The following is a 13683-nucleotide window of genomic DNA, read 5'->3' as shown; positions in this document are numbered from 1 at the left end:
TGGGGAGCCTTTCTGTGTCAATGGACAGGATGGACCCGAGCCTGGGTCAGGATTGCGGACCCTGCTGTTGAGCCATGGAAATGGCAGTACCCAGACCTGTTGACCGCAGGATGATGGAAGGCTGTGTCTGTCAGGTAGGTGCCTCCTTAGGTGCGAGGTCCCGATAAACCAAAGAGATGTCAGTTGATGGATGGCAACAGGGCTTGTGTTTTAAGGACAGTTTCCTGCCTGAGTTTTAACCTTGTTTTTAATGGATTTTCTATTTGTTGGATTTTAACCTCCACAGACACTTTCTTTTAAATGGATTATATATTTATTTAGAATGTTGCACTGCACTTTGGAAACTGTTTTGTTTAGTTAGTTTTTAATAAAAGCAAAATGCAAAATGAAAGAGGGAGCATGGAGCTGTCCCGCACCATCACATGCCTACATTGCTAGGTCAGATGTTTGAGAATGTCCAACTATTAAAACCATTCTAGGCAATAATACATGCATATCACTTCTAACATTTTAAAGACAATATTTAACATAGTGCCAAAATGGATAAAGTTGTGCTATAAAAATCAGTATAAAATCCTGTACCACACTAATATTATGTTTAACTGGAAAAATCCTAATCCACCTTCTAAAACTGAATGGAAGAGCAATGTTCTTTATTATCTCAAATATGAAAAAAATAATGTTATCCTCATGGGTAATTCCATGTCAAATTATCACACTTTTAGACTTCTTTGTCACAGATTTAAATGCAATTTGGCATGCTGAGTAACCCATGTAACTGAAATTGCATGTGTATTGGATCAGTATTATGATGATCTATTCAAAATTGTTTCCCAAGAACTCCTCGATTTAGTTCCAAAGCAAACGTGCGGTTGAATGAGTTTCATTCTGTCTCTCCATACTATTGTACTTGTTTTTTTTATTAGGTTTTGCTTTGTTCTTATGCTTTGTTTCTTAATAATAAAAATGATGTAATAATGCAGAAAATCAGACTGAGAATAGCTTTTCATAATTTGAGTGCTTAGTAAGCAACTGTAAACCAGAAATAAAAAATTTCATATATTTTTCATCACGACTTTTGTGCAGTGTACAGTATTTAAATTATGGTTGTATGAGGTGTATTTTAAAGCTATAAGTTTTTAACAATGTTTTTATTATTCCATAGGCTATACGCAAAATAATATGGGAAGATGTTTATCCTAAACTTAAACTGTGGGAATTTTTTCAAGTAAATGTGGAGAAGGGCGTGGAACAGTTTAAAACGGTCCTTGTCCAAGGTAAAATATTGTTTTTACATTCCTAAGTTTAATTAATATAAAGTAATATATTTTCAAATTAACTGAGAATTTAATGGCAAAGGTAGGTAGTCCTTAACTGACCTTTGTGGAATCATTTTTAAAACTTCTACATTTTCAGTGCAGCATTTTGTGATTATTTTGAAAATGCTTCAATTAGAATGCTTAGAAAATTATTGTTACACATACAAATGTGTAAAATTAAGGTATGTTTGTAAGTCAGCTTTTCATATTATTATTTGTAATACGTGCATGTATTCAAAAATTTGTTTTATGTTGCTTACCCCATTTGGTTTGCAGTAATGGCAGGGAAGTATTTTTAGTCTCATATTTTCCTGGAGAACAGTGATAACATACTGATAGAATGGAGACCAATGCTGGTGCACAACAGACAGTATAAAACCATCCATTAAAAGAAAATCTCACATTACCTGTGTTACATAATACACACAAAGTCATTTAGTCGTTTTCTTACATTCGGCAGAATACACAACTTTTTCTAATATATAAAGCAAAGTTGATGTATGTTTGTTTGTCCTCCATACAAATCTGCATCGGGCATCCGATCGCCACCAAACTGGGGATGGGGCTCCTTTGTGACCAGGAGGAGGTCATGGGCTATGTTTGGTTGGGAAGAATGTTCGGGGTGAAGCGCAGGGCACCTTTTCACCGACAGTTCCGCACACGTCCCCGTACTGCCAACAGGAGAAGGGCTGCTGATGCAAGACCGGTGAATCATCTTAAGAAAGGGAAACCAACGGAAGAAGGGCTGCTGATGCAAGACCAGATGAAACATCTGAAGAAAGGGAAGGGAGGCTGTAGTCGATGTATGTTTGTTTGTCCGCCATATAAATCTGCACCGGGCATCCGAACGCCACCAAACTAGGCATGGGGCTCCTTTGTGATCAGGAGGAAGTCATGGGGTATGTTTGGTTGTTTGTCCGCCATACAAATTTGCACCAGGCGTTCGATCGCCACCAAACTGGGCATGGGGCTCCTTTGTGACCAGGAGGAGCTCGGGGGGTATGTTTGGTTGGGGAAAAATGTCTGATGCAAGAGCGGATGAAACATCTCAAGAAAGGGAAACCAGGCTGACTGCCAACAGGCGAAGGGCTGCTGATGCAACACATAGACAAATGCAGTACGATTTAAAAAATATGGCTTTCACATATAACCGACAGGTTGCATATCATGAACATCCTGTCGCTGTTATTGGCTGAATGGATCATATCTGTGTTCATTGTAGAGCTCTAAAATGGAAAGGAAAGTCACTGGGATTGTGTTGCTCAAATGGGAAGGTGAAACTGCCATCTCTACTTCATGCACCTGTACCTGTACACTCTTTGATGTCAGGATCAACACCAATTTCAAAGCATTTCTTGAACAACATCAGGAAGTACAATTCCTGTTTTCAAATTACTTCTTTTGGTGTAACTAAACAAATACGAGAGAATGGGTTCATGCCCACATTCAAAGTGCAAAGTCAAGTTTACCATACAATAGGATCATTACTTCCATTAACTGATGGGACAATTGAGTTCCTTCAGATCTATTTAATGGGAGATACTTCTACAACAGCACATCATAGACACAGCAAAATACCGAACGTGAGATTGGACATTGTGATGGATTTAGAATGATTCCTTCATGAGAACAATGCATATGTCACCCTTTTCAAGATGGCACTTCAACATATGTCAACAGATGATTAGAAAGTTTTTATAAGAGCTGGCAAAATGCCACAGGGAGAGCATCACCGACGATTCAATGCCCCAACACTTGATGAGGTTCACATTGTAATGCTAGGCAATGACTTTGGGAATCGGGACATTATCATTGAGAAAAGGAACAGAAGTCTTCAGCATGTGGCAGACACACACAGGTCGTATGATGCCCTTCAGTATCCACAAATCTTTTGGCAAGGTGAAGATGGGTATTACTTTGGAATTCCACAAACAGATCCATCTATGGGCAACTCTGCTGCTGGCAATAAACTCAGTGCAATGGACTTTTATGCTTACCGACTAATGAGTAGAGTTTCTGAAGAGAATCACATCTTGAAATGCCGGCAACTTTTCCATCAATACATATTATTGAAGCAACTATCATAACAGGTTGCGCAAGACGTGAAAATGTTTTCATACCAAGAACACAGCTGATTCCAAATGATTTACCCTTTGATTTCAAATGGCTACAATTTCCTGTTCGTTTGGCTTTTGCTATGTCAATTAATAAGGCCTAAGGGCTATCATTGCAAGTTGCAGGCATCAATTTGGAAAATCCATGTTTTTCACACGGACAGCTCTACGTAGCATATTCTAGAGTGGGCAGTCCTCAGAATTTGTTCATTTTCGCACAACAAGGAAAAAAAATATAGTGTATCCAAAGGTTCTGGAATAACCACTTTTATTACCTATTACAATAAAATGTGAATCAGAAAAATGTTTGTTCTATTTCTATGTTGTGTTTCTTTCATTTGGGAAATTTATTATACATTCCCAGGCAACGCCGGGTACTCCTGCTAGTTTCTAATAAATAAGAGCAGGGCACACAAAGGAAATGTGTTCACAAAATCATTGAGCATTTCATTTTAATATTAATTTCAATTCACTGGTAAAGAGCCCTGTTTTGAATTCAACAATCATTATTTCTTCCGTTGATAAATATTAAATGAAATCTGCACTACTTTTCCTTTTCACCTAATCAATTTTATTTATGAAAGCAAAGAAACTTAAAGTGCATGTTAGAAACAGTGTATAATTAATTAACAAAAATTCAAGTGAAAACTATTGTTAACAAAAAACAAACTAAAAATCTCCAAAAACTATAAAAAAAAGAAAAAAGTAAAAATGGAGGAAAATATTTTTTTTGTAATTTAGATTTTCACAACTTTTCTGTTTGCATAATGTGCTTGCAAGCTTGTTTAATTGTCGGTATATTCATTAGAAGTTTCCAACCATAATATTAGCTTAGGCATTGATTTGTGAGTGACTCACCTAGTATCTTCTTTTACACTGAGCACCTCCCTACAATAGCTCATATGTCTTGATTGACATCAGCTAATTACTGTCTTCTGGGATCATCTTCTGATAACATTCAGCAATAGATATTTAAATATGAAGTAAATTATGTTGCCCGTTACACTGGAAAATCTATTCAGTATGAGCTACCTAAGTCGAAGCAGCATCTACCGAAGTTTTGAATTGCAGCACTATCAAATGCCAAAGGACAACATGACATACATGCTGAGGTGGTCAGCAACACCTTACGTATACTCTGTTACTTGTACTTTAGTAAATTTCAGGAAAAATTGTATATTTTAAAGTGGTTTTTGGCCACATTGTACTTTTACTTCATTACTGATACCCTTGTTTCCGTGACATTAGGTTTTTTTCACATTTTTTTTTTAACTTCCTCAAGTCTCTTTTACAGTGAAGAACAATTTCCAACTCCTCGTTATCACCTGGCTTATTCTGTGGATTTAATTGGTCATTTTCAGCTATCAGTGAGTCTTCCTTCCTAGAACTGAGAACCAATAGTGTAGCCTCATCACTTTCTAATGACCTATTCTGTGTATCTCAATGGCTGAAACTGTCTGTCAGTCACAGATGTAATTGTCAGTGAGTCACAACATTTACCAAACGTTAAAGGGAAGGCACTAAAAACACACTTTTTTTTTTTTTTAGACAATCCAGTTAAGTAGCTTTTAAAAATAGAGCTGTGACAGATTTGTCTCGTAGCTCAAGTTGCCCTTTTAGCTCCAAATTCAGTCAGTATTTACAATGTGGATCAGAGCAGAGTACCTACCTATTATTTATCTCTGTTAACATTTAGATAGGGCTAAGGAAGATAATTATTGCCATTAGATAAAAAAATGAATAAATAATAGCCTTATTTTGTAAAACTATTGCCTGCATGCCGTCAGTCTAATTGCAGTGGCAGATTAAGTTGACTCCTAGCTTACAAACAGTGCTAACAGCTGAGTCAATGTTGCGTGTATACAGTTAGTTTTAATCAGGGTTTTTACTGCTGTTTTATGGTATATACCAAATGGAAGGTTAACAGATGTAGCTTATTCCACAGCACAGAAAGGAGTAAATGTATTTTGTTAATTGACAGTGAGTATTGGCAAATTTTCCTAAAACAGGTAGCTACAATATTTCTGTGAAATAATTTCTTTTTGGAATGGTGGGAATAAGCTTCTGTGGAGGGCTGTACAATATGTTACAGAGAGGGCTTCAAAGTTCATTTGGTCTGAAATGCAAAGGGTTGTTTTTAGTTTCACAGAGCTGAACCATTTCAATAGATTCTTTAGCAGTTTAAAACAAATTGGTTTGTATAAAATGCATACAATTTTTTGATAGTAGCTACTGTATTAATCTCTCTTTTTGGCTATTCCAGTTTTTGGGAAATAGTACTTTTAATTTACTGAGAAGATGTACTGTATGTTTTTGTTGGGCTTTTAATGTAAAGATTTTCAATACTTTAATCAAAGTAACTTGGGGCCTTGAGTAGCTTTTTGACCTGATACTCTTATATTCAAGTATATTTTTAAATTTTGAATACCTTTACTTAAATATTTCTTAAAGTAGCAATACGTTTGCTGGAGGATCTGTGTAGCACACTCAACCCATTATGACACGCAATCATATCATTTTCAGTGTGAAGTGATCTTACTGCTCTCAATTGGAATTGCGCTGCTAGATATGAAAGTGTTTTCAAAATTAAATAGCCATTCGCTTAAACATATTGCACGTTAAAATTACAAATGACAACAGATCATAGTAGTTACGTTATTCTTCCATTTTATGAGTTGAACTGTTTCATTATGATGAGAAAATTGTGCTCTGTCGCAGATAGTCTATTAGGTTGACCAATAATGTCTGCTGTGTCCTTTGTAAATATTTAATATTTCCACAGAACTGGCTTTATGAAAGTCTTTGCCTTAAAACATAATGTTGATTCAGCTTAAAATGCATTTTTTTCTTAATTTAGGTAAACATAAAACTAAGGGCAAATTAGATCCCAAGCAACATCTAAAAATTATCCAAGATCCTAATTTTAAGAGGTTTGGCAGTACTGTGGATTTAAACTTAGCATTGGAAACATTCATTCCAAACAGGTAATGTGTAAATGAAATGTCAAAATCAATATGTTTTTTAATTCTTTTCTAAGATATAGTAACAGTTTTTATTGCCTCCAGGCATCTCTTGTAGAGCCTAGTAATATATTTTGGTGTAGCTGTTTTGTGTATCTTAATAATGCACTTGTAATGTACTTGGAAGGATAACATGAATATAAGATTTTTAATAAAAAGAGTGAAAGAACATTAAAACAAGAAATTAAAAGTTGCATTATACCAGTTATGTTTTTATATACAAATTATAATTGCTAAAGCTAACAAAATTAGTTACAAATGTTATTAATTACAAATGAATGATTTGAAGTTTATTTCCTAAAAATATGCTTCAACAGTGCACTACAAAATGGTTAAAAATATCTTAATACTTTTCTTTTTAAATGTTTATTAAATAATAAAGCAATGGACCTGCAGCAATTGAAGAATGCTGCAATTGGTTCCGTAAAAGACTAGAAGAATTGAATGGCGAGCGCTATAGAGAAGTTCAATATCACCAGGAACAGGCTAGTGTCTTCATTTTTTTTCCTTGCGGAAATATACCTAATTAGTTTACTTTTAAAGTTATTCTTTGTTTTTGTAATAAAGTGAAATGGTTTCATTTTTCTTGTAGGCTGTAAACTGCATTCTTGGTAATGTCACCTATGAACGACTTGCAGACCATGGTCCTAAACTGGGCCCAGTTACTCGAAAAGATCCTATAGTGACACGGTATGTACAGCATGGTTGGAATTAATCACTAATATTTAAAAAAATTAGCATTAACCAGACAGTTACCCTTTTGAATTATTATGTTTTGACGACAGTGCACATACCAACAAATAACTGTTCACCCTTGCTAAACAGATGATTTGTTTAAGCCAGTTTTTTTTATAAATTCTTTTTTGGATAAATGAGTGAGGATTGATTTAGTTTTCAATTTTAGCTTAAATTATCACAAATTCAGGACTGATGTTTTTTTTTCTTCACAGCATTGTTTTAGAAAACAGGAAAAATGTTCACTACTTTGCAGATCATATAGATACAGTGTGGATATGTGCATACAGGCGGAATCCCATTATAATGAAACTCACGGGTCCATAAAAATATTTCATTATAATGGAAATTTCAATATTATGAATATGAGAAAAATACGTATAGTGTATACAGGTGCGAATGGACAGCTCCATAGCTGCTCTGCTGCGTTTGGTAAAGAGTAAACCAAGGACAAAGCAATTGGTTGTCCTCTGTAGGATCAGGGTTACTGCATACCGTGCTTGTTGCAAAATGTTTAACATTTAACTGGGCTTTGATCTGCTTTTCCTCACACTTTCCTGATCTGTCTTCTCCAGACCACGTCTGCCACAGCTGTGATTCCGAGCTGCTGGTATCCTTCTAATTTGAAGATGGGAGCTAAAGCAAGATGATTGCCTGTGCCGCGGCTCCTAACAGCTCCTATTCTGAATTAAGTCTTGCGACTGTACCTGCCTTCTGTATTCAGTAATAAAATACCTATATTTTCCTTGAAAACCTGGATTCATCTTTCTGTCTCTCGTGACCCAAAATTGACACTACCTGTTTAAAAAACCAGTGCTTCTTAAACTGCAAAAAATATTTTATTTAAAAATGATGTTAGATGTAACTTTTTTAATAGAAATACAGGAATGAAAATAAAGAATGAAAATGAGATGCTAGATATAACTTTTTAATAGAAATATAGATATGAAAATACAAAATGAATACAAGACATTAGATATAACTTTTTTATTAGAAATAACAGGTAAGAATGCAGAATATAAACAAGATGTAAAATGAAACATTAGATAGAATTTTTTTAAATAGAAATACAGGTATGAATATAAAATTAAATTATCACAGATATATTTTTTTAATAGAAATAAAGGTAAGAAAACTAAGAATAAAAGCGAGTCACTAGATGAAGATGAAGGCACGATTCCAAAATACTTTTGCCATGTCATTTTTCTTCATTCCAAGAATCAACTTTTTCCAGGATTGTTAGTTTTTCTTTCAGTGTAAACTGATGCCGTTTCTCACATTTTTTGTTCATCTCAAATAAAACTTTGAGAAGCACTCTGAAACTCTTGAACAGTATGGAATCCGTACACAACACAACTATCCACACAGAAGCTTGGTGGAGCAGTGACTTAGAATTTGGCTATATGTATGATGTCACTTGCTGACCATGCCCGAGACCGGACATATCGCTGAGAAACTGACTGCTTCTCTCTTTGAGACAACCCGTTGCAGGGTTCATGAGACTTGACATGGAAAGTGTAGGAGTGGCATTAAGTATATTTTTGCATCGCATTATTATGTTCGGTGGCCATTTTTGATTGAAAATACATTTATTATACTGAGATTTACATTGCGTTAAAATGAGATTCGTTTAGCATGATGTTCTATGAACGTTTGTTTGGGCCCACAAAAAGTATTTGTTATTCTGAAAATTTTGTTACTTTGGTATTCGCTATAATGGGATTTAACCTGTGTGTGTGTTTATGTATGTATATGTATGTATATGTATACATGTATGTATGTGTGTACTTCACGTATATAATGTAACCTCTGGAATGTCTTCTTTTAGATATTTCACATATAGTTATAAGGATATGTCTTTGGTTGAGGAAGAGAAGCTATTGAGCCAACCTGATAAAGCTTGCCAATTTTTGGCACATAATGGCTGGGTAATGGGAGATGATCCTCTCAGGAATTTTGCTGAACCAGGTGACTTTTTTTTTATATCCTGTATTCTATCCATGATTTTTTTTACTTACAGGTAATTTTCTACTTATACTGTTAAACTATGCCTGTGCACAGCTGGTTATTGTTTTTATAGATTCATCAATGTTTGTTTCCATCTTCTTTATCATACACGTTTTAATGTTGTATTTTATCTTGTTGTTTGTGTTGTATATTTGCCACTTACATTTTTATGAATGAGTGAAGATACCATATAAAAATACTTTGTTTAGCATTTGAAATTTTCAGCTTACATCAAACGATTCATTGGTCTTCTTTAGAATGTGGAAAACAGAAAAGAAAAAACATGTATTTTTGTGTTATTTTATATTCAGTATTATTTATATTGCATCTTTTTATGTATTGCATGGTGTTATTAGTGTAGACTGGAGGGATGCTTGTGAACTGTTTTTGAACCTAGAATGACTCCAAGGAGACCCAAGTGCACTGAACAAATGTATTTTATTAAATAAATACAAGTAGGAGAACTCAAAGTAATAAACAAAAAAAATTTTTACACTTTAGCAGATATTCTGTCCTTTCCTATCACCTCTATTCAGTTTATCCCTTTTTCTTCTTTTATCCTGATTCCAAGTTCTATTTAAGCCTCAGCCTATTTCCAGGGTCAGTTTCAGTCTGTCCCAAACCACCTCCAGGTCAGGAGCTGGCCTCCATTTGGGTGAAGGACATTCTGATATCCCTGTAATGCCTGGCACAGTCTTGACCCTAAAGAGTCAGAACATTGTGGCATTGTTTTTATGAAGGAAGAAGTGCATTTGGTACCTTTAACTGCTTCCCCTTCCCTCTGGTAACTGAAAAGTATTGTCATTCTGGTACTTACTGACATCACTCCTGCATTACTCAAAATGTTGTACTATTGATACATTTGTAAAGCTTTCTGGTTAAATGGGATGTTTTTTTCATTAGAACAGTTTTGACTCCGGTCTTTCAGCCAAGCAAGTTCCCAAATCCAATTTCTTCAAAATAAAATTTCTTCTGAAAATACCACTCCCTACTATTCTACTTGGTAAATTGTTCAATTCATTTTAAAATAAAAGCCAGGATCTATAGTACTAAACCCTTTCATAATCCTTTCATAACTTCACTTCAGTAATCTATTTTCCCTAAAACTGTAAAGGTTCAACTCCTTAAATCCTTCCTCAAACTGTAAGTCAGTCTAGTGGCTCATCTTGAGAGTTTCTCTAGTCTTGCTATGTTGTTCTTTTTTTTTTATAACATGGAGACTAAAACAGCACAATACAAAGACAAAATATGTACAATACAGAGGGTAAAACTGTATGCTTCCTTTGTATTGTTTAATTATGCAATAGTGATAGCATAATTTTAGTTGGAATTTATATGTATTTATCTCACACTTAAGTGCAGTATTAATATGGAAAAAGATTTCCTTTGATCATCATTCATCTCCTTTGTTTGACAATATGCAGAAAGAACCCTCCAATTCAGAAGATAATTTTATGGAGCGCTTTCAGAATGGTTTACCATTTTTCTTAGGCTGACACATTTAATCACAGTTTTGGTACTTCAGTTTTAGAATATTTATTAACAAGGTTCACTGACTAAAAAATTTTGTGTGCCCAATACATAACTTTCTAAATATTTTCAACACAAGTTTAACATTAGTCTGCTTTAAAGTCAAATCTATCATAGACTCATCCGTAAAATGTAATAAATGCTTTTTGTAATTAGATTTTAACTGCTGTGTCTGCATAATACCTTGGTTAATGAAGAAGATATGTTCCAGGACTTTAGTTTGTTATAAGAAATGTCATTATCAGAGGCAGATGTACATGAGGTGGACTGAGGATGGGGGTTTGCTGTCCATGTTGCTGCCATCCCAGAATTCCATGGCTCCTTTCGTGCCACTCCATACACTCTCAACAGCCGATTTCCTGCCTGTACATTCAGGCTGCCGGCTGTGCCTCACACTGTTCACTTGGGGTCAGAAGCAAATCTGTCTGCCTCACTTTTCAGAACTTTGTGAGCCAAATCATACCGGGATCCTTAAGGAGACTTGCTGGTGGTCATGCACCAATGGTTTTATCAGAAGAGGAGTGCATCATGCTTTCAGGTGAGTGCTCACAATCCACACACTATACACCAGCTCCTTTCATAGCCATCTGCTAACCCTAATGATTCTGCAGTGTGGCATTTCTTTTATCCAGCTTCTATCATTATTATAATTACATTTATTTTCTAAAGATATTGCTTTGCATTTTACTATTACTTTATAATATATTAAAGGTCTTACAGCACTCACGGAAATAAAACCAATTGCATAAAATAACTTTATTCCACAGTACACACAATAACAATGCTAAAATTAGACAATTCCAAGTAATGGGGCTGCACAGTGACTTCCATGTTGTTCTAGCAGACAGCTACATGAACTTGTGCTGCACTGTATTGCATTTTATTCTGACTTAGCTATAAAGGAGTATCATTCTCGGCAGATTCATTAACTGAGGTATTACTGCGTTGTAATTTTAAACCTGTGGACGCGGGCCCGGACACAGACAGGCAGACATGTTGTTCATCACCCAACACACTGTTTACAGTATTTACAAATATTTACAAAACTTCGTGCACTCACAACCCCAGTGCCTCTTGCACCGATTCCCCCAAGTCCAGGCCTCACAGTCTCTGTGCCTTTCTCTCCTGGCCGCCTCCAGTCCTCACTCCAGCTCCGTCCTCTTCCACCCGACTTCTGCCAATGACTGGAGGGAGGCGGCCCCTATATACCGCTCCCGGATGAGCACCAGGTGTTCCCGGCATTCCTCCCTTGGCCACGCCGGTGTCTCCCAAAGTCTTCCCAGCACTTCCTGGTGTGGTGGAAGTGCTGGGCTCTCGGATATTTAGGCACTGGGCGCCGCCTGGCGGTGGCCACGGGTCCCTAGAGGGCTGGGCTTCCAAGCCCTGTACCCGAGGCCCCAGCACACCAGGGACGGACGCCTCTCGGTCTGGAGGGGGCACAAGCCCTCTTCCGGTCCTCCTGGGCGTCCCTGCTGGGCTTCACCCCGGCCGTGTACCACACGGGATATTCAGGCACCGGGCGCTGCCTGGCGGTGGCCACGGGTCCCTACAGGGCTGGGCTTCCAAGCCCTTTACCCGAGGCCCCAACATAACCAGGGCGGACGCCTCGGGTCTGGAGGAGGCACAAGCCCTCCTCGAGCCCGGCCGGGGACCACAAACCTTAAAAGTTTCATGCTGAAGTTCTGGATTGAAAACAGTGTTCACAAATGTCTTTCTTTTAAATAACTAGATACTTATGCCAGAATTTGCAAACCCTTGAACAGTGGTCATGCTTTTGTTGATATTTGCCATGGAAAACTTTGAATTTTAAAAGAAAGAAAGAATATTTTGCATGACCCTAGACAAACTGGGCTGAGAAGAGGGTTTCAATGTTAAATAATCTATAAATGTAACTGTGTCTCCCACTATGTGAATAAAGAAATCAAAACTATAAACAGAAGTGGTGACATAATATATATTTGAAAGAAAATACACATTATCTTTTGTAGCGTTTATAGGTAGTAGTATTTAGGGTTTTCAAAGATCTACAATACAGGATTTTTATTGAAGGGTGTGAACTTATGCCAACACAAAAGAAAAGAATATTCCACATACTGAGTGTAATTAAGAGACATGTAGTTTTTATTATCATGGAAAGTGACCACGGTTTATGTAAATACACACCATATGTAGCTGAACCCCACTTTTTTTTTTTTTTTTTGCTATCCACATTTTTATGGTGGCTAGTATTTCTAGTACATGTATTTCTCACCCGGGATATGCTGTGCTGCATGAATCTACATAGCAACTGTGATATAGACAAAGCAAAGAATGCTCCAAAATGCCTCCAGTGCAACAAAGATTCAATATACAAAAGAGGGAAAAAAGGTATCATAATAATAATAGTGCTAATAAGGAATGATTTAATTAAAGGTAACACTACAAATATAACAACTGATTTTCCTTCAGTAATAATGTTATGTCCAATTTTACTCTGAAATGTAAATAAGTGTTGAAAGTAGATACATGAATATAATTCAAAAGTATTGGTGTAACAAATTCTGATTTTTGCTGTATCATTTGCCTTAGGTTATTGAATAATTGCAGACTTTGAATGGTTTTAGTCAATCTGTACTTTGTAGCTGATTTTATAGAAAATTGTATTCTTAATATTGGTAATTTGCACGTATTAAAAAGTATTTTACATACATGAGAAAGTAGATATAATATTTCACTTAGCATTCAGATGTAAGAGTTAGAATTAAAAAGCCTTATGTTACATATATTTTTATCAATTTGTATAAGCCTCAAACCACCAATAGTTCATAAGCCAAAGGTCAGACATGCTAGAGAGCGAAGAATGGTCCCCTTGCTTAGAGTGGTGAATGTGAACTCTTTGGCTGTAAATAAAGCTGGCAAGTGGCAGTTAGAAGGGAGCAAGGATAGGGCTTGTCAAACAGAAAAAATGGACAGAGAAGG

At 36.1% G+C, this 13683-nt stretch overlaps 1 protein-coding gene across 4 annotated transcripts in view; it reads left to right on the top strand.

The window, feature by feature from the left end:
* The window catches only part of agla (amylo-alpha-1, 6-glucosidase, 4-alpha-glucanotransferase a), a 99419-nt gene that overhangs the window by 19729 nt on the left and 66007 nt on the right, over positions 1-13683 (top strand). For all 4 annotated transcript variants that reach the window (XM_039735885.1, XM_039735886.1, XM_039735888.1 and 1 more), the window contains exons 7-11: positions 1166-1277; positions 6291-6417; positions 6836-6938; positions 7046-7143; positions 9017-9156. In XM_039735885.1, the coding sequence (XP_039591819.1) occupies positions 1166-1277; positions 6291-6417; positions 6836-6938; positions 7046-7143; positions 9017-9156 (580 nt within the window). The remainder of the gene's footprint in view (positions 1-1165; positions 1278-6290; positions 6418-6835; positions 6939-7045; positions 7144-9016; positions 9157-13683) is intronic.

The sequence above is a fragment of the Polypterus senegalus genome, chromosome 14, assembly GCF_016835505.1.
Source record: "Polypterus senegalus isolate Bchr_013 chromosome 14, ASM1683550v1, whole genome shotgun sequence".
Taxonomy (NCBI): Eukaryota; Metazoa; Chordata; class Cladistia; order Polypteriformes; family Polypteridae; genus Polypterus; species Polypterus senegalus.
The sequence above is the reverse complement of the archived record's forward strand: the minus strand, read 5'-3'. Positions and strand labels throughout refer to the sequence as shown.